This window comes from Balaenoptera physalus (genome assembly GCF_965194825.1).
Source record: "Balaenoptera physalus genome assembly, chromosome: 16".
In the NCBI taxonomy this organism is placed as follows: domain Eukaryota; kingdom Metazoa; phylum Chordata; class Mammalia; order Artiodactyla; family Balaenopteridae; genus Balaenoptera; species Balaenoptera physalus.
In genome coordinates, this window is record NC_138898.1 from 64181399 (window position 1) to 64201523 (window position 20125).

The following is a 20125-nucleotide window of genomic DNA, read 5'->3' on the forward strand; positions in this document are numbered from 1 at the left end:
TGGTTCTGGCCAAGTGATGAACTTGGACAAGTCGCACGATCTCTTTGAGTTGTTTTCCTACCCCCTCTCTCCTCCCCTCCTTTCTCCCTCCCCTCCCTCCCCTTATCCCTCTCCCTCCTCCTCCTCTTCATCATCCCTCCCTCCCTCCCACCATTAAGTAGGTATGATTATGATCTGCTTTGGTCTTCTTTACAACTGATCTACGACGTGATTTTATAAACTTTCGAGTACTGCACAGATGCTTCCTGGTATTTGTCAGTGGTGCCTGATTGCCCAGAGGCAGATGCTGCAGTGGGCAAATACTTTCTCAAATTTAACTGAACCAGCTTGGCGTTACAAAGACGGCTCAGGTTAGTTTGGTACTTGGTGGATAAGGTGACAATATAACAGATCATGTGAGCCTGGTTAATATTTGAGCTGACCCCCTTTCTTGGAAGGGACCCAGACACGATCCGGTCTGGTTCTGTCCTTTTACTCGTGAGGGTTTGAGAACCAGCGAGGCGTAGGGGCCCTAGCCCAAGGTCATTTCAGAGCCTGGAGCCCACGGGGCCTCCTCCTGCTTCAGCACCAGCACATGCTGCCCCCACCTCCCGCCCCCGTGACTCTGGTTCTTCCCTCCGTCCTCACCTCAAACCTCCTTTCTTCAAGGAAGCCTTCCACCACCTTCCTGACCAGCTCCACAGACCTGAGCTGCCATTTCACACCTTCTTGTGGGATTATATGCCTCACGTCCGCTTCCCCCAGTAGACTGTAAGCTCCATGAGGGCAGGAGGGACACTGTTGGCTGGTTCTTCGGCAGCACAGAGTGTGTGCGCACTGCCGGGCGGGGAGGAGGTGCTCAGTAAACACGGGCTGAAAGAGTGAGCAGCGGAGGGCTGGCTCCCGACTCCCACCCGGGCCCGCTTCTGTTCTCAGCCCCCTCATGGCGTGGTTGGTTCCCAAGAGGGGGCTTGTGGAGGCCCATCAGGTGCTGCACTACTCGGGGCCCTTGGGGCTTTCGGCCCTGATGTGCAGCTGTGTTCTCCCCCCGCAGGCCGCTAGACGGGGGCGCCTGCCTCTCCCAGATGCACAGCTGGGCTCCACTGCACGTGCTGCACGGCGACGCCGATGTGCTCTTCCCGGTCAGTGGCGTGGGCGCCTACGGCCCTGCAGGTAGGTGTCTCCCGATTCCCCCTTTCCTCCTGTCGCAGCTCTGGCTCGAGAGGCAGCAGGAGTGGCTGGGTTACGTATGCGGGTGGCGGGGTGGGAGAGTGGGAGAGTGAGCACGGAGGCCAGGGCTCAGGGCAGTCGGGGCCCGTTGAGCTCAGGAGCGACAGAGGCTGCTCTCCTTGCGGAACCTGGGTATTTTGAGGTGCTCTCACCTGAGCGAGTGTCGACAAACCACCAGGGAGCCCCTGGGGCCTGTTTTTCTTCTTGGCAGTGATTTGTTGAACTTGGTCACATACAAGCTGATCACAAATGGTGACCATTATTTTTGCCTCTTAGGAGAAGGGAGCAGGTCACAGAACCCGTAGCTCTAAAGGTCCTTGTGCTCTTTGCAGCCAAGTGCTTGGGGGTCAGGGAGTAGCTTGCTTAAAAGTGGGGAAGCATTTCTGACCTGTTCCTTGTGGTCGAGCAGGCTTGCCTGTGGTTCGTGATTGTTTTCTTTAGCTAGAGCAGGTCATGGTGGGGGGTATTGGGGGGGGTGGGCGGCGAGGGTGGGAGCATGGATGAGCCCGGCTCCCCTGGTGGGGTAGGTGTTTGCAGCGCCTGACGCAGTGAAGTGCTTGGTCACCGTCACTGCCTCACAGCACCAGCGTGTCATGGAGGCCTCGGCCCCCTTGTGTAGGTGCCCTTCTCACCCTCCTAGGCCCAGGTTTAGGGAACCGTGGGCCGGGGCCCACCGACTGCCCAGGAAGCTGTTGACATGCTGAACCGGATGATAGACCGTTGTCGTGTCACTGTGTGAGGAGCAGAAACCCACTCAAACTAGCTGGGGCACGAGGCAGGGCGGTCACGCTGACTGGCGCAGTCTTGGGGGCGTGGTCAGCTCAGGCCCAGCTCTAGAAGTTGGAGGGGGGCACGTGACCGCCCTGTGAGGCAGTGTTCCCGGTGTAAATTGAGGCTAATGAGAGTACAGCTAAGTGACTTACGTCGCCAGGCTGTTCTCCTCTTCTGCAAAGTATGGATGGTGGTGATGACAGCCCTGAAGTGAGTCCAGGGCTGAAAGGTGATTGATCTGGACCTGATGGGGAGAGGAAGGGGCCGAGGACCCGAGCTGTCCAGTGAACCAGCTCCGCATTTGCCAAAACCCAACTCCAACCACAGGCCCTTCATCCACTCTTGACCACAGCCTGCGAGGGAAGGGGTGGTTATTGTTATACCGCCTCCTTCTGAGACTTGTGGCAAAGGTTCCCTGAGTTAATCTGGGACAAGGTGCGGGGCACATGTGAAGTCCCCGGGCAGGCTTCCTGCAGGCATTGCACTATTGAGGTCGTCTTGTGGGCGCCCGTGGGCTGGAAGCTGGGACTTTGGGATGGAGGGACTCCGGGCCCGGCGAGGTCCTGCTGTCATTCTCATTCTGTGCCCCACGCTTCCTTGTGGGGATCCGCCCCCATCTCCTCTCCCTCCTGGTCTGTCTTTGCTCCCTCATCATTCTCCGCCCTCTTGTTTGGCCTCTATTTGGCTGAGGTGCCAGCACTGCTGCCTCGGCTGTGTGTCCTTCCATACCAACTAGAGCTTCTGTCCAGGTGTTGATTGAAACCCCAGAGAGGGACGGTCTGGCGGGCCTAGCTGGTGTCTGCAGGCCAGGCCGGCCCCTGCAGCTCCTTCCGTTCGGGTGACCAGCCTTGGTCTGAGCCACTGTGGGCTGGAGGTCTGGTCACCTCGCCCTTGCCCATTCAGCAGCGGTGCAGACACGAGCAGAATGTCTGAGAAGGCGGGGGGGTGGGGCGGTGGCTGGCAGAGAGCAGGTGGTCCTCACGTTTGTCTGTGGGACCGCTGGAGGATTTCCAGTGCTTGTTGGGCATCTGAGTCGGGGTCCAGTTCCCCATCCCCTTACCCTGCTCCCCCGGGCGGGCCTTTTGTTTGGGTCAGGAACTGTCGCTGGTTGCCGTGTCAGGCTGCTCCTGGGGCCTGGCTGTGCGCCATTCGCATCGGGGTTTAGTCACACAACGCGGCGTTCTGGCCGGCCTCCAGGGTCCTCGCCGGGAGGCACCCCTGCCCCCGCAGACTTCCCACCGGCCCTCCTCGGGCTGTCAGCCTCGCAGGCGCAGAGGCCCCACCTTTGCCACTGTTGGTGGGACCCCAGCTCCAGGTGATGGCGACTGTCCTCACCAGAGACGCTGCCTGTGAGCTGGTCTGCCACCTTTTTCACTTACTGTTAACAAAGCCGCCAGGAGTCATGGGAGCCTGTGACCGCCCGCGGGGCAAACTCACCGTGGCGAGAACACTGCACGGGAAGGCGCGTTATTCTAGGGCTGCACGGAGATACTAGAATCAGCTGGGGGAAGCCGTGTCCTGGCTGGAGTGCCAAAGTGCATCGAGTCCCTCCTGGCCTGATGCCCCATGTCCGTGGAGGTGTGCGGGCTGGCGGTGCTGAGGCTGGCCTGGCTGCCGGCCCGGCCTCTCCATGGGCAGCCCTGGGCGTGCACGGCCAGATTCCTCCCCAAGACTCCTTCTCTTTCACTCCATTTGACTAGCGTCCCTTCTGATTGACACTTGCCTGCTTTAGTGACGTTCAGATCTCCCTTCTCTTTCTGGCCTGGGAGTCATTTCATGTCTTTAACTTGGGGGTATTTAGAGAAAGAGGGAGGGGATAAAAAAAAAGGAGACAGGCCTGTGGCAGGGAAGGATGGATGTTTTAGTAGCTAAGTCTGGGGAGGGAGAAGGCGGCAGAGAAGGGGACCCTGAACACAGGATTATTATCCTTCTGAACCTTGGAAGAGGCACCTCTGTGGTTTGGGGCGCCATGCCTTGGGCTGCGTTTTTGGGGTTAAGGAGGGGCTCAGAGAAGGGGACACCAGCCCAGGGTCCCCCGAGACCCTGACAAGCAGAAGGAGGTTAGATCCAGTCATTCCTCCGGGCCTGTCACTACCTGCAGCAGAGCACAGCACGTTTACCAACATCTGCTTGAAGCTGCCAGGGAGAAAAAGTCCCCAAAGTTTCTTTCAACTGAGAATCGTAAATTGAGGGGAACAGAACATCCGTTCCTGCTGACCGTGTACGTGGAAACATCACTGCTGCTCGCTGAGGGCCTGTGGTTGGAGTTGGGCTTTGGCACATGCGGAGCTGGTTCACTGGGCAGCTCGGGTCCTCGGCCCTTCCTCTCCCCATCAGGTCCAGTGTTCCCCGATTTCTTCCACTCCTGCCATTGGGTCTGGGGTTGGGTCGCTGCCAGGCTCTGGGGGATCTACAGGCGAGTCCCCTGCGAGTGCCGCAGGCAGGGAGGGGACAGGGACATCATTTTAATCCTCCGACGTAGAGGAGGAGGAATGAATGGTCTGAATGCTTCCACCACCCTCTTCTAACTCATCCTTCTCTCGCTGGGCTCATGCAGAATAGCCTCTCAATAGCCCTCTATCCCTGTCTGCCATCATCCATCCTTCTTTCAGCAGCCAGTGATTTTTTAGAATGTAAATCAGATTGCCTCATTCGCCTGCTCCAGACCCTTCCCCCCACTTAGGGTCAGATCCGGAATCCTCCCTGTGCCCACCCGGCCCCCACTCACCCCGCAGCCTCACCTCCTCCCGTTTCCCCTCTGCCTGCTGCCCTGGCCATACCAGCCAGCTTTCACTTCCTCCTCCCCTCGAGCTCCTCCTGCCTATAGGCTGAGGCCCAAGGGCTGCTGCGTTAGAGGACACCCCGGCCCTGCCGCCCACCCCAGCTCACGTGGCCCGGGCCTTGGTTTCACTCTGTTGTAAACCTAGGTGTCTCCACTGCTCCGACCTCGGTGTACCATCTGAAATCGTGTATTTGTGTAATTACCTGATAACGCCTGTCCCCGAACCCCTACCCGCACTAGCCTTTGAGGTCCGTGAGGGCAGGACCATGTCTCTTTTGCTTCCAGTGTGACCCTGACCCTAGTCAGAGCCAGGCCCGCAGCTGGGGTTCAGGCGAGCACATCAGTGCCGGAGTGGGGTGTGGGCATGCTGAAGGGAGTGGATGTCTGGCAGTTGGAAAAATGACGTCTGGCTGGGGGCAGAGGAAGAGGGGCCTCGACAGTGTCTGCGATCGCTCTGTGGCCCCAGTGCATCAGGCCCGCTACAGCTGGCACGGGGTCAGGGTCGTGTATTATGACGGGAAATCCACTTGGGCCGGGGAGGCGTGGTGTCCGGAATCCTGGTGGCTGATACTGGTCTTTACTCCACCCGTGGATTTGCGTTGTGCAGTTGGAGTCCTGTCTTTGCTTCAGGGAGTGGAGTCTGACGGCTGTGTGTGAGTTAGATTGGAGGCTGAAGCAGAGCTGCGGGGGCCTGCTGCAGAAGACCCCGGGGAGAGCCTGGAGCCCTCGAACTGGGGGGCGGGGGAAGTGGCTGGAGAGCAAGGCGTGGGAGGTGACTGGGTGGGACCGACTGGTCTTGGACACCAGCCAGCTCTGGGATGGGAGGGAGGGTGGTGCCACCATCTTCTGAGGTGGGAGCGGTTTTGAAGGTCATGATCAGTTGGGAGGCCAGTACGGTATCCCAGTAGAGCTTTCTGGCGGGCGGTTATAAACGTGGGTTTAGGATTCAAGATTGGGGGCCTAGCCAGAAGTGAGGACTAGCCAGAGGTGAGGGCTCGAGAGCTGTCACCTTCACGGAGCCGAGAGCTGGAGCCAGTACCTTTGCTGGGTTTGCCAAGGGCGTCAGAGGCCACGGAGCCGTGATCCAGCGACACCTTCACGCAGGAATCAGAGAGAGAGACGGTGAGGGGAGGAGGACCACTGTGTCTTGAAGGCTGAGAGCAGAGAGCTCCTAGGAGGAGGTGGGGGGTCTTGGTTACAGGGCGAGCTGGTACCAGCCACCGCTCACTGCACGCTGTCACTGAAACGTATGTGTAATAAAATGTGAAGTTTAATTATGTGGCGGGCGTTATTAAAATGTTGTATGAAAAGAGGGGATATATGTATACGCATAGCTGATTCACTTTGCTGTACAGTATAAACTAACACAATATTGTAAAGCAACTATATTCCAATAAAAAAAAAAGTATGGTCGGCACTAGTGTCAGCCCATTTCAGAGAGGAGGCAGCCGAGTCACAAAGAGGCTGGGTAACTTGCTGGATTGAAGTTGGGGAGCAGGGACTTGAACCCAGGCCAGTGGGCGGAGCCTGCACCCTGAACGCACCACGTTGCTGGGGAGCGAGAAATGGGAGGCGGAGAGGTGGACACTTTCTCTTCCCCCTGTGAACTTCTTAAAAGAGGTAGGAGTGAGTGGAATAGTCTGGTGGGGACAGCAGGGTAGAAGGAAAGGAGAGAAAACCCCTTCAGTTTCCCTTAGGTCAACCTCTCAAGAGCTGGGGAATCTTGAGCAGGACCAGACCAGGCGTAAGCGGAGGAGGAGGTCACACGACAGATGACTTAGGGCAACGGGACGTGCGTCCTTCCGTCCCTGCACCCCCTGTCCCTGATCCAGGCCTGGCTGGGGGTGTTGACAAACCAGAAGTTTGCCCAACGTGCAGGTGTTCAGCTGGATGACACTGGTGTGAATGTCACTGTCCAGCCTCAGGGGCATGGATTTGTACTTTTTCCTGGGAAGAGACTTGAACAGCAGCTAATGCGTCTACGAAAGTCTTTAGTGCCTCTTGCCTGTTGTTTCTAGAGATGACTTATGGCCTCACTTCTTCCAAATGCCTTTCCCACTTGATGCAGGGCAAGTGGCGCTGTAGAAAGCAGCAGTCACTGGGCTGTGCTGCCCTCGCGTGTCCGTCTCCAGACACTGCAGGCGGGAGCGATCTAACAGCTGATTTATTATTCCCTGGTTCTGAGGTTGGCTCTGGATATGGACTTCATGCATAATTCCAGGTGGCTCCAGATCAAAGAGGTTAATAAATAAGTCATGGGATGTAATGTACAGCATAGGGAATATAGTCAATAATATTGTAATAACTTTGTTGGTGACAGATAATACATTTATCGTGGTGATTAATTTGTAGTGTATGTAAATGTTGAATCACTGTGCTATACACTTGAAACTGATATTATTGTATGTCAGCTATACTCAATGAAAAAAAAAAGGTTAAGTGGGAAAATAGGGCCTCCAGTCAGTGACTGATACCAAGTCTGAGATTACGGCCCAAAGAGATGAAACAGGGAGCAGATGAAAATCCATTGTGCCAGACGGGTAAACATTTGTAAGTAAACTGATTTAGCAGGTGAGCCCGTGTCTGCACTGTGTCCTTGTCTCATGGGGAAAATGAAACGAGAACAGAACCCTGACTTTCTCTCTGTGGTTGCTGTGTGTGCGCAGATACCCCCCTCGGGAGCCTGGAGAACGGGACGGGACCTGATGACCACGTCCTCCCGGAGCCTGGACCTCGGTACAGGTGAGTATTCAGACCCCAAGCTGCCTCTGGGGTTGAACTGTCCTCTTTACAACTCTGCCTTTTATTCTTTTATAAGATGGGCGGGCGCCTGCTGGGACTGAAGGGTAAGGCCTCACTTCACGTTAATTTAGTTCAGGTTTGGTCTAACATCCCAGAGTGCGAAGTGGCCAGGGGTCTCAAGCCCGAGACTTGGTATGTGTCAAATTTCACTTGCATACCACCTTTACTTTTTCCACTTTGGGGACCATATCTGGATACCTCCACCATCATAATTTGCTTGATTTTAATATTTGATAATGATAACAATTGAACAATTTTAATATTACAATTTATAATTGTAATATTACATAATATTTAAACCACTTTGATATTATATATCGGTGAAGTGCTTAGTCTGGCATTCAGTAGCAAGCACCACATTGGTTTTCGTTTTTTTCAAATGAAAGTACCTCAAGGGAAAGCTGAGTTGCCCAGAGTCACTGGACGTTTGGTGGCAGAGCTGAGATGGACACTGAGGACCCCCTGATGCCACCGTGATCCTTGTTGCTCTTACAGCTTTTTCCTTCTTCTCTCCATGGGTTTAAATTGGTGTCCCCAGGGCGTAGCATCTGCATTTTCAACCTTGGCTCCAGAGTGGGGTCATTGTTTACCTCCACCCACGCTTGGTGTTACGGTCTCGCCCTGCTCTCTGAGAATGGCACTCCCTGTAGGAGGCTCGTACCGATTAGTACGATGCCAGGAAGGGTTGGTGTCACCAGATCCATCCAGGACGCTGAGACCTTTCTGCTGTTTATTTTAGAAAATTTGGAAAATGCAGCAGTACATGAAACTACATCACTCTTACCCCCAACTCCATTTCATCCATGATGTTTTGGTCCTTTTCCTCCTGGGGCGTGGGTGTGGGTGTGGTAACCGGATTATGGTCTTGCCATTTTCATGAAAGATGCGAAGTGCTGTTTTTCCACGTTGCAAATTCTTTGTAACTACACAGTCAACTCTCGTCATTTGTGGTGGTTGTGTTCTGTCAAGATGGAACCATTGCTCCTAGGTTCCTGGGAGTGTCTGGTCACAACATTTTTGTCAACAGATCAGTACATACCTATGTTTTATGCCAGTTCCTGTTTAAAGACACCGTATTTAACATATGTTGTTGATTCACTGACGGTGGACTCGAGGCCAACAGCCCTATCATCAGGCCTGAACAAGGGCCACCTCACACGTGTATTTTCTCTGTCAGGCACTTCACAGTCTTGCATTGAGGAACACCAGACAGCACTTCAGCACTAGCTTGGGGCCATTTTAGATGCAAAATCAGCAACAAAAAGCACAAGAATGTGAACAATGTGGTGCTAAATAGCTCGCCAGAAGGACAGAATGTTAGTTGAAAGAAGGCGGAGCCTGCCTTGTTTGGCAGGAGCTGGGAGCATGCACGTCCGTGACTCAGCCTTTTGGCCACTCTCTGCGTGTTCACGGGTGACCATGTTATACCCGAGAGCTGGGAGTTTTGGGGTTACAAGTAAACTGCAGGGAGTAGGCGAATTTGCAGCTACGGAATCCACAAATGAAGACCGACTATAATTTCAAAGGGCATCCTTCCCTTCCTTCTAGTTCGTAAACCTGAATAAGCGTAAAGCCTGCTGGTCTTTGATGGTGAGGAGGTGTGTTTTAAGTGGCCGACTGTAACTTCCCTCTGTCTGCCTTTCCCAGTGTGGAAGCCAGTCCTCCAGGCCAAGGAAGTCCTCTGAGCAGCCTGTTACCTTCTGCCTCGGTGCCCGAGTCCATGACAATTAGTAAGTACTTTCTGAGCAGCTTCTGCCGATGCCAGGATGACTCTTGGGCCTGCACATTGAGGCAGTGCCTTTGCGCTTGCTCCTGTGTGACCGTGGACTTTAGAGTGTGGGATGAAGTCAGGTGTGTGTGTGCCTGCTCGTGGACTTGGAGTGTGGTGCGTGGTCGTAAGCTCCCTGAGCTGTAAAACTTGATACTTGGGTGCGTGAACGCTCTAAAGGACGTGCTTCAGAGGTGGAGCAGGATTGAGGCAGAGGGAAACTTCTTCTTTTTTTTAAAAAAAATTAATTAATTAATTAATTTATTTATTTTTGGCTGTGTTGGGTCTCGTTTCTGTGTGAGGACTTTCTCTAGTTGCGGCAAGCGAGGGCCACTCTTCATCGTGGTGCGCGGGCCTCTCACTGTCGCGGCCTCTCTTGTTGCGGAGCACAGGCTCCAGACGCGCAGGCTCAGTAGTTGTGGCTCACGGGCCTAGTTGCTCCGCGGCATGTGGGATCCTCCCAGACCAGGGCTCGAACCCGTGTCCCCTGCATTGGCAGGCAGATTCTCAACCGCTGCGCCACCAGGGAAGCCCAGAGGGAAACTTCTGTCGTTCAAGGTTTCCGGGTTTGTCTCCTGCAAGGCCGTCAGCTACAGAGGAACTTTCTAGTTGGGTTTCCTTTGAAGCTCTGGAGGAATCACTTTTGTAGGTAAGGGAGAGAGTGTCTCTCGAAGATGAATGAAGGTTGCTAATGATCAGATTCAAACTGTTTGCAACCTCACCACTCAGTAAAAGTATTAGCAAAACAGCAATTACAGTTAGGTTTGAGTGGCTTTATGTAATAAAGAATAAACCAGCAAACTGTGGCTTAATGTGATAGGAATTCATCTCTCTGTCCAGAGGTAGGCAGGCTGGGCCGGTATGTGGCTCCATGGTCATCGGAGACCAGGGCTCCTTCTATCTTGCCTCATAGTCCAAAATGGCTGTTTTAGCTCCAGCCATCCCATTCTCATCCCAGGTACCAGGAAGGAGGAGGGGGCAAAGGAGAGACTTCCTCCATTTCCACAGGTGGGATTCAGGTGTCTGAACTTGCACAGGGGAAGAAGTTACAACTTTTTTCTCTAACCTCTGACTGAAATTTAGTATTTCCTTTATTTTTTTATTGTTTTACTTGATTTTTCAATTGAAGTGTAGTTGTTTATAATGTTATTAGTTTCAGGTGTACAACATAGTGATTAAAAATTTTTATAGATTATACTTCATATAAAGTTATTGTAATACATTGGCTATAGTCTCTGTGCTGTACAATATGTCCTTGTAGTTTATTTTATCCATAGTAGTTTGTACCGCTTACCCCTCCCCCCATCTTGCCCCCTTTCCTCTCCCCACTGGTAACCACTAGTTTGTTCTCTGTGTCTGTTTCTGTTTTGTTATATTCATTTGTTTGTTTTATTTTTAAGATTCCACATATAAGTGATATCTTACAGTATTTGTCTTTTTCTGTCTGACTTATTTCACTAAGCATAGTACCCTCCAGGTCCCTCTGTGTTGCTGCACATGGCAAAATTTCATTCTTTTTTATGGCTGAGTAATATTCCATTGTATGTGTGTGTGTGTGTGTGTGTGTGTGTGTGTGTGTCTGTGTGTCTGTGTGTGTGTGTGTGTCTGTGTATACCACATCTTCTTTATCCACTTATCTGTCGATGGACAGTTAGGTTGCATTTTCTTTAATTATGAAAGTAGCAGCAAACCATAGGAACCTTAGTAGCCCTAGCAAAATGGGTGACTTTGTCACTGATAGAAGTCACAGGCACCTGTAACAACAGTGATATGGAAAAATCTCACAATGTCATTTCTGCTTGAAAATACAGTAGTTTTTTAATGTGATAAAAAATCCTGTATATTAGTGTGTCACTTTTCCTTTTTACATTTTAATAATTCTATTTCAATTTGATCAGTTTCCTTTGTAATCTTGGGTGTTTTATTTTATGTATTTTAAAACATTTTTCTGAGAAGAGGCCCATGGGCTTCATCACCAGACTGCGGAATGGGTCTGTGACACAAAAAAGGTAAACTTCTCCCCTCCCCCAAGCTGTAAGGGCCCTTCCTAGAAGGTGCACACAGGTTCCCACTTGTGTGGCCAACATCCATCCCGAGGCCTCCCCTGGCTGCTAAGGAGGCAGTGTGTCCTATCCGTCCACCTGCCCACCCCCTGCCAAAAAAAAAAACCACCAAAACACCCATGGCTAAGGAAGGAAGAGGGGTTCGGGGGGCAACCAGCATTCTGATTCAAGGATGAGGAAGGAAATGAGTAGGCGCTGTGAGGTTGGGGTGTGGGGATTGGGTGGTGTCAATGTGCGTAACCAAGGCATGCGGTTTACGCTGGCATCTCTCAGCCTCGGGTTCAGCTGAGCAGATATTTCTATATCTGCCAGTGTGCGGGACACACGGGCCAGAAGAGCACTAAGGTCACTGGTTTTCAAATTTCAGTTATTTATTTACTGCTGTACTATTAGCTCTCCGGCCATTTTTTAAAAATGGGTGCCCCTAAAAAACCTGAATGCCTTTATTTAAAAATGGAATTTTATGTGCTTACTGTAAAGGGAGAGCCACTCTCAGTTGACGTAAATAGCAGGTAACCGTGAAAATAAAGACAAGAAAAGGAACCAGTGTTAGTAAGTCGGCCTGGATGTTGTTGCCTGTCCGAGCATGAGAAGCTATCTCAGTGCTAATCCACTCAGGTGGTTTTCCTGACATCATCGGAAGGAGTGGAAAAGGGAAGGGGAATTCTCTCTATGGTTCACTGTTATTTGATGCCTTGTCTTTCTGGCATCTGCAGTGCTGCCTCTTCACATGGGTCACACCTTGACCTAGAGGGGTGAGAGTTTACTCTGGCCCTGAAGTGCATCTACTCTAAAGACCCCGAAATAGAGGATGTGGAGGCCAGGCTTCGTAGGCGCCTCATCCTACGCACCATTTGTAGGGATACAGGCGTCTCCACACCGCCACTTCCCCCCACCCTGTGGTACCTAGCACTGTGCTTCCGCATAGGTCTCCTGCACCCCGGCATGAGGTCCCGCCATCTCAGACACAGTTCTCTTCGTCAGCTGCTCTTGGGGTCGACAGAGATTGTGGTCTGTAGGTCTCCCTCAGCCATCTTCTGACCTTGAGGAGGGTGCTGGCCCTGCTTGTGTGTTTTCACTAAGGACATGCCTCTGAGCGCACTCGAGTGATGTTGATGGCAGGGATTTAGACTGTTTTTCTTGTTTTTAGTCGTACACTTTTCTAAAAATGTAAATCCGGTGTTCTTATTTGGTATCTTTGGCAAATAGAGGCATACTCAGACTTCACAACCTGCATCTCTGAAGAAAAATGTCACTACATCCACATTTTGACCCTCGACACCCTGTAGCAGTGTGGTTTGTGGGGGATAAGTGTGTGTATGGTGGGAGGGGATTCTGTTTTCTGCGGTGGCTGTAAATTTCAGGGAACCTTCAGGGGACAGCACTGTTGTCTGTCCTGTGGGTGTTCCAGACGAGAGATCAGAATCCTGAGAAATTTTGAGCGGTGGGTGGTTTTGACTTGTACCCTCCCCATCCTGCCCCTGCCTCCTGTGTCATCGCAAAAAAATAAGAAGAGCGAGTCTGTCTGGGTATCCAGGGTGTGTTACTTTGCTAGGGTTGTTGTAACAAAATACCACAGACTGGTGGCTTAGCCAACAGAAATTTATTTCTCATAGTTCCGGAGGCTGGAAGTCCCCCAAGATCAAGGCACCAGCAGTCATGGTTTCTGGCGAGGCCTCTCTCTCTGGCTTGATGACCTTCTCTCTGTGAGCACGCATCCCTGGTGTCTCTTCCTCTTATAAGGATGCTTTAATTACCTCTTTGAACGTCCTACCTCCAAATACAGTCAAAACATATGAATTTGGGAGGGATGCAATTCAGTCCATAACAGCGGGTGTCCCAGGAGTGGTGTCCCAAGAGCTCTCCAAGTTCAGGATGAGAATTGCATCCCAGCATGTGAAGCACCCAGGATTGTACTCCAGAGGAGATGCCCGACTCTCACAAACCCCAGAAGAGCCTGGCAGAGGAACCCCAACTCTGTTCCCTGGAGCGGCGAGTGTTTCCCTCGCGTCCCACCAAGTGGCTCCCAGCCTGCACTGAATAATCGGGCCAGGTGGCTGTCTCGGCCCTGTCATCGAGCTGGAGCTTGTGTACTTAACCCTTGGCGCTGCGGGTAATTGACAAGTCCTCTGCCAAGCAGCCTCCCCGCCTTGGATGTCTCTGAAATGGCAAAGGGTTTTGTCCCAGGCTTTTGGGGCATATATTATTGTTATTTAGTGCCCAAGAGAAGATGTGTGATCACACCCCCATTACTGCTCTCTCTTCAGGCCCTTTGGTACTTAAGAAAACACAAAAGCCTGTTATGAAAAATTAATTATTGAGGGGAGTAGTAAAGACAGTTACGAGCAAACCCAAATACCCATAATTCTGCCTCAGAGGTCCTTTCCATTCCTGCAGGTGAATTTGCGCTCCTGGATTTGGGGCGTGCAGAGTTGTAGCTGGTTGGAATTGCAGCGTGCCTGTTGCTTTAGGAGGACATGCTCTGAAACCAGGCTGCCCAGGTTCAAGTTCTTAAACCTCCCAGGCTCTTGTTTCCTTGTCTAAACATAAAGATTCGATGAATACTTGTCTCGTATGGTCGTTGTGAAGATTAACCGTGATGTGCTTAGAGAAGTATTTAGATCACAGAGTTGAGTCATGAACGTTAGCTATTGTCGATGTGCTTATTTCGTATTCAGCTCTTAACATATATCACAGTTGCCCTTTTTTCCGTCATCTCCCCGTTGTCCTGTTGAATGTGTTGACTGAAGAAAAACACACAACCTAAAAGTTGTGAGTTGTTTTATTCGGGTATCTTACTGAGGACTGTAGCCCAGGACACAGCCTCTCAGGTCGCTCTGAGAAACTGCTCAGAAGGGGTAAGGGAGGAGTTAGGATATATAGGAGTTTTTTGCTGGAAAAAAACCATGTAGTTGAACATCAGGAGACTACTGCTAATCACAAAAACCAGACATCTCAAGTTAATGATTCTAGTGCTTTTCTACGCATGGGAAGATGCAAGCGTCTGGGCTCCTTGAAATGATCCCTTAGATATGCATCTTATCTAGGGCCAGTATCCAAAGCACAGAATTCTTCCTGTTTTTCTCCATCCTGGATTGTCCTCGGGGTAGCATTCCACTGCAGGGTCAGCTGCAGTTGCCAATGGCTTGATCCTTGTAGAACTGGAGTGGCGGGCAACATTCTCTGTTCACAGATGGCTGCATAATATTCCATCACTTGATTTATTACAGTTTGCTAGGTTATTTTTTGGGAGAATCACCAGCCAGGGTTTTTTTCTCCCCAGTGAGTTTCTTCATTCATTGTAAGGAAGAATTGAAGAGTGCTATTAGTAAGTGCACTCTAAGAATATTGGCTATTATTTTTTTCTGCTTAAGCATTCCTTTGTGGTAAATTTGTGGGATAGGAGGCCAAGGTTGGGCCATATTTATGGGCTAGTTCTCAATCGCCACTTGTGTTCTGAGTTAGTGTGTTGCCAGGAGTATGACAGCTGCATTTCTTTACCCTCCGCCAACACTAGGTGCTAACATGTTAATGCATTTTTTCTACTTCGGGCCTGGAAAATTATCCTTTGTGGTTGCGTGGCTTTGCATTCCCTCCAGGGCAGCCCCTCTTCCCGCTTTTGTTTAACATTTGTAGCCCCGGTGTGAGTTGTTGGCTTGGGGCGTGGTCCCCCATTGGGTGTTCTGCCTGACTTGGGAGGGCAAAGGAGAAAAGGGGGGATGTGACTCCAACAGTCGATCCTGGCTGCTCTTGGAGCTGGTGGCTCAGGGAGGAGGTCAGAAGGAGGGGCCAACAGTCATATTGTGTAAGAATGTGACCTAGTAAAATAATAACATGCTTTAGTAGATCTTACGGCGTGCCAAGCATTGTGCCTAAGCGTTTAAAATGCTGTTTTCTCATTTAATCCCCCAGCAGCCTCCTGCAGATAACATCACTCTTTTTGTTTAAGAAAACAGGCTGAGTGAGGTTAAATAACTCGTCCGAGGCGTTACAGCTAGGATATCATTCAATTTATTGAGCATCTACTGTGTGCAGGGTGTGGTTGCTAGGACGAGTAAGTGGTGAAGCTGGTGAGGGACCCAGGTTTCCTGACTCCCAAGTCCAGATGACCTAAAGAGTGTTCTTCCGTCACCCAGCCAGGGCATGCAGTGCAGCCAGTAATGGGTGGGCCTCCAGGTCTGAGAGCCTTAAATTATTTTCATCATTATTTTTTTAATAGAGCAAGGGATTCCTGGGTGAGGACACTAGGTTTTTAGGATGAGCTTACCAAACTTGTTTATTTTCAGGGGCACTTTTTGCCCTGAGTACTAGAGTCGGAATGTGTCCCCTCCCCAAGTTTATAGTTTGACATCCTAATGTCCAATGTGATGATATTAAGAGATGGGGGCCTTTGAGGTGTGATTAGGTCCCGAGGGCAGAACCCTCCCAAAAGAGGTGCCAGAGAGCTCCCTTGTCCCCTCTGCCGTGTGAGGACACAGCGAGGAGTCTGCAGCCCTCACCTGACCACGCTGGTGCTCTGACCTCGGTCTTCCGGCCTCCAGAACTGTGAGAACGCATTTCTGTTGTTTATAAGCCGCCCGGTCGGCTGTGTTTTGTTACTGCGGCCCGAAAGGACTGAGACACAGGGTTAGTGGGGCCGTGAGGCTGGGACTGCTGACCTCCCGTCCATACCAGCCACTCTTTGCAGGTTGCTGCTTCTCCGCTTTCTAGTTCACCCCTTTCCACCAACACCCCAGATGCCCCAGGTGACGGCCAAGTTGTCCAGGTTACTGTGCCACCTAGTGGATGGTCCAGGAACTAGCCCTGTAGTCTCTCTTCCCCATCGCCACCTTTTCCTCCTCAGAACACATGACCTTTGCAACTCTTGGTGTGCTTTTCATTGTAGATGGTTTAGGGAATTTCACCAGAGGTTATCATTTGCACATCTACCTGAAATAATAAATGGTGATGATTATTATTCAAATCCTTTTAACTCCCTTTCCCTTTCTTTTTTCTCCACCTTTATCTCAAAAATCTTTGTCTCTCTTTTATGGGAGCAAAATATGACCTTATTTTTAATGGGTACATAGAAAAGCAGTTTGCCTGATACACTGAAATGGAAGCAAAAGAAAGTCGTGTACTTTTGAAGTGAAATTAGACACAAGAGATCCGTGTTGTTAACCTCTAATGCCTTTAAAAATACCCAGCAGGCCTTCTCATACCGTCTTGGAATTGGCACAGAATAGCTTTCCACCTTGTCATCATTTGCTGTTTAAGCTGACTTACTCCAGACACCAAATTTTATCATGAATAAAATTCCATTTTCTATTTTGCAGTTCCACTTAACTTTTGGCATTCTTTTAAACTCAATTTGTGGCAACAATGTTTCAACAGAGTTTTGGATTAAATAGTCCTAGGGTCCTAATCTGGGGTCCAAGAGGGTGCAGATGGGGGTCATGGGCAAGAGAGAAGCTATGTGAGCTGTCGTGATGGAGACTGACCCAGACCCAGAGCCGTGAGTCTTTTGGAATAACACGTGTCTGCTTTTGGCTGGGGGTGCTTTAGTCTGTGTGATAAAAAGCAGGATAGCTAATACTGAGGACTCACAGGCAAATGTGGTTCATGGGGATGGCATAGGAGGGGCTCTTGGTGGTCAGTAATAATTATGATAATGATTAATACTCATTAAATGGTATCACCACAGTCTATGCCATAAACATATCCATCACCTCCCAAAGTTTCCTCCCACTCTATTGATCAATCGATTGAACGATTAAGAACACTTAACATATGATCTGCCCTCTTAGCAAATTTTTGGGGAGAGCTTGTCCTGACGAAGAAAAAAGTGCACTTTCTTTCTTTTTATCCTTTTTTTCCTCTTTCTTTCTTTCTTTCCTTCCTTCTCTCTCTTTCTTTCTCTGTTTGGTAGATCTTTTTTTCATCCATTCCAAAACTCTTTGTGCCCGTGCTGACCAGGTGACAGACACTGTGCTGCTCCTGGCCTGTGAATTGCTGAGCAAGAGGCCAGAGTCCTGCCCTGGGAACTCGCCACACCTGTGGGAGGCAGACACATGTGGAGGGCTGTTTTAATTTGGGTTACCAGGGAAGCTCTCTCTTGGGAGACAGTGGGACTGAGGCTGCGGGACGAGGGGACTGGGCCGGGTTTGGTGGCTTCTGGGCAGAGGTGAGGCGGGGGAGCCGAGCAGGAGGATGCTGGATTTTATCCCAAGTGCAGCAGGGAGCCGGCAGAGGGCCTGAAGCCAGAGTGACGTGACTTTCCCCACTTGGTCTTGCCAAGGGCAGGCTGTTCACTGTGTGCCTTCCTTCCCCCTTTCTGATGGCCCTTCCTCGCCTGAGTGGTTGTTGCAGGGCCCCCCTTGTGCCTCACAGGGTGGGGACTCCTGGGTTGACTTGGGTGTCCTAACTCTCTCAAGCTGCTGACAGTCCCTAGTGGGTGCCCCAGGTATGGTGTGCTGACACCCTTAATTCAGAGAGACATGCTAAGGGCTGCAGGGGAGCAGAGTGGGGGAGGTTTGGGGGGCGTCATCTGGAGCCACCATCCTGGGGTCAAGCCCCAGCTGCAGTACTTCCCAGCTAGGTTGCTCTTTCTTTATTCCCAGATCCTCTGGGTCCTGTTTCCTCATTTGTAAAATGAAGACACTTAACGCTGGCTTTTCAGGGCCGTCTGGAGGGTTAAATGCACTAATGCCGGAAGGCACAAAACCTGAGCCCCGAACCAGGGGTTGTACGGTTGGTCTTGTATTGAGAAGCTTCCGCAGGTGGTGAGCATTGCCATTCTAGTTCTTCAGGGCCAGGTCATTGCCTGGGGAGGCCAAGGACCCAGGTCAGTGAGAGAATCAGCGCCGTGTCCAGCGTCATCTCACCATGTGTGGGTGTCAGCCGGTGGCATCACTCCAGCGAGGCCAGCTCTTCCTGAAATCTTTTTTGGAGGTCCCCTTTGGAGATCAGTTCTGAACCTGTTCAGTAGCCCCAAGGGTCCACGCTGTAAACCCTAGTCAGAGCCAAACCCCTAGGATTCTGGAGTCTCACGTTTCCATGCTGGTTCTTTCCAGATGACATCTGGCAGGCTTCAGATATCAGATCCAGCTGCAAGTTCATACCTATTTCTGGGGCAGTTCCACATCTTCCTTCAAGGAGTGCCTGGAAAAGGTTAATAATATGGATAGCTCCTCATTCATTTTCCTGCTGTGAATCAGGCTGTACCTCTACTATCACTCAGTTTTCACACCATCCCTGCAAAGTGGGAGTGTTGCTTCATTTTATAGTTGGAGAGGCAGGGGCCGAGAGAGGCTGCAGTGAAGGTCCCACTGTGAGCATGTAGGGGAGCTGGGGTTCACCCCCCACCCCCCTGCTGTTCCTGGACACCCTCAGCTTCTGGAATTCTCTGCCCTCGGAGGGAAGCATTCAGGTCTGCCGAAATGACGCTGTTGGAGAGGCTTCCCTTCCCTGACTGCCCGTCTGCTTCCATCACCCATGCCTTATCACCCACTTTGTGTCTGAGGGCACCAGGCTTCCGAAGCCCCTGTGGCCTGAGTGTACTGTTTGTTTCTTTTCCCACCCCTGGAAGGTGAGCTCCTCCAGGGCAGGCGCCTGGCCAGCTTGTTCACTGCGAGGCCCTGGTGCCTGAAACCCTGCCTGCCATGGACTTGCTGCTCAAGACACTTTAGTTGAAGGCGCGAGGAAGGAAGGAATGAATGTTTATTCTAGTTCTAACACACAGGAAAAATTTACAAAGGCTTTGGTAGGAATGAATTGAAAGTGAGTTCCCCGAGGGTGGGCCCACGTCTGTTTTCATCACCTTTGCATCTCTAGCTTGGTCCGCGGTAAAAACCTAGAACTGTGAGCTGCCCGCGGAGTGAAGGAGTGAGTGAACGTTCCCCCTTTTCCTCTGTTGCGTCAGGGAGGGGGCAGCTGGGGTGGAAGGAGCACCAGCCTGGGTATCGGGAGCACTTCGTTCTGATTCCGGCCCTTACAGTAGTGGGTCCCTGCACCTCTCTGGGGCTCAGTTTCCCCAACTGTAAAGTGGAGGAGGCCGCCCTCCAGGATTCCTTGCGCTTCTAGCCGTCTGTTCTGAGAAAAGAGTCATGATACTCACATCCTCCTTCTGCAACCATTCCAGAACCAGGCTGTAGAAGTCTGGATGTTTCTAGCATCATGCCTGGTCTTGTTGGCTGTCCCGATAGCAAGGCAGGCGTCTTCATTTTCTCCTTGCTGACTGTCTCCTTTGCAAATGTGTTGACTGTTGCCTTGACTTTGAGTGACCTTTGGCAGGGGGAGTGGGTATCCATAAACATACTGGCTCTGACATTTGGCTTGTAACTTTTTCTGCTCTGGGCCAGGTGTTGTTCGATGTAGGAAGCATGACGGGTTGGAGAGACAGGATGGTATCTGTGTGAGGGTCCAGGCTCCTGGGGACTGCTTTGAAACGACGTTGTCTTCCAGAACGTGTAAAGGAGAATAGTCTTCTTTGCGAAAGGCAAATGTCACCTTCAGGTTTTCATTCTGCGAGGCCAGCAGCCCTTATATCGTCACTGCCAAATTTCTGTCATCAGTGCTGCTAGATCAGACGTGTAAATCCTTTCTGTCCTTTGCGCATCCTTCATTTTTGTAGTGCCCTGGTGTGGGGTCGTGGACGAATTGAGTTGTGAAGGCAGCCTTTTGGGGAGGAAGGAATGCTGGAGTCAGGCAGACTACAGTGCTGCTGTTCAAGAGCTGTGTGACCTTGGGCAA

The 20125-nt window shown here is 51.2% G+C and overlaps 1 protein-coding gene across 16 annotated transcripts in view; it reads left to right on the forward strand.

Moving 5' to 3' along the window:
- SNX29 (sorting nexin 29) overlaps window positions 1-20125 on the forward strand; it is a 566403-nt gene that overhangs the window by 75825 nt on the left and 470453 nt on the right. For all 16 annotated transcript variants that reach the window (XR_014254726.1, XR_014254727.1, XR_014254728.1 and 13 more), the window contains 3 exons: window positions 1034-1152; window positions 7429-7504; window positions 9212-9294. Coding sequence is in view for 9 of the 16 variants with exons in the window: in XM_082429659.1 (XP_082285785.1) it covers window positions 1034-1152; window positions 7429-7504; window positions 9212-9294 (278 nt within the window). In the remaining 7 variants the exon portion in view is untranslated. The remainder of the gene's footprint in view (window positions 1-1033; window positions 1153-7428; window positions 7505-9211; window positions 9295-20125) is intronic.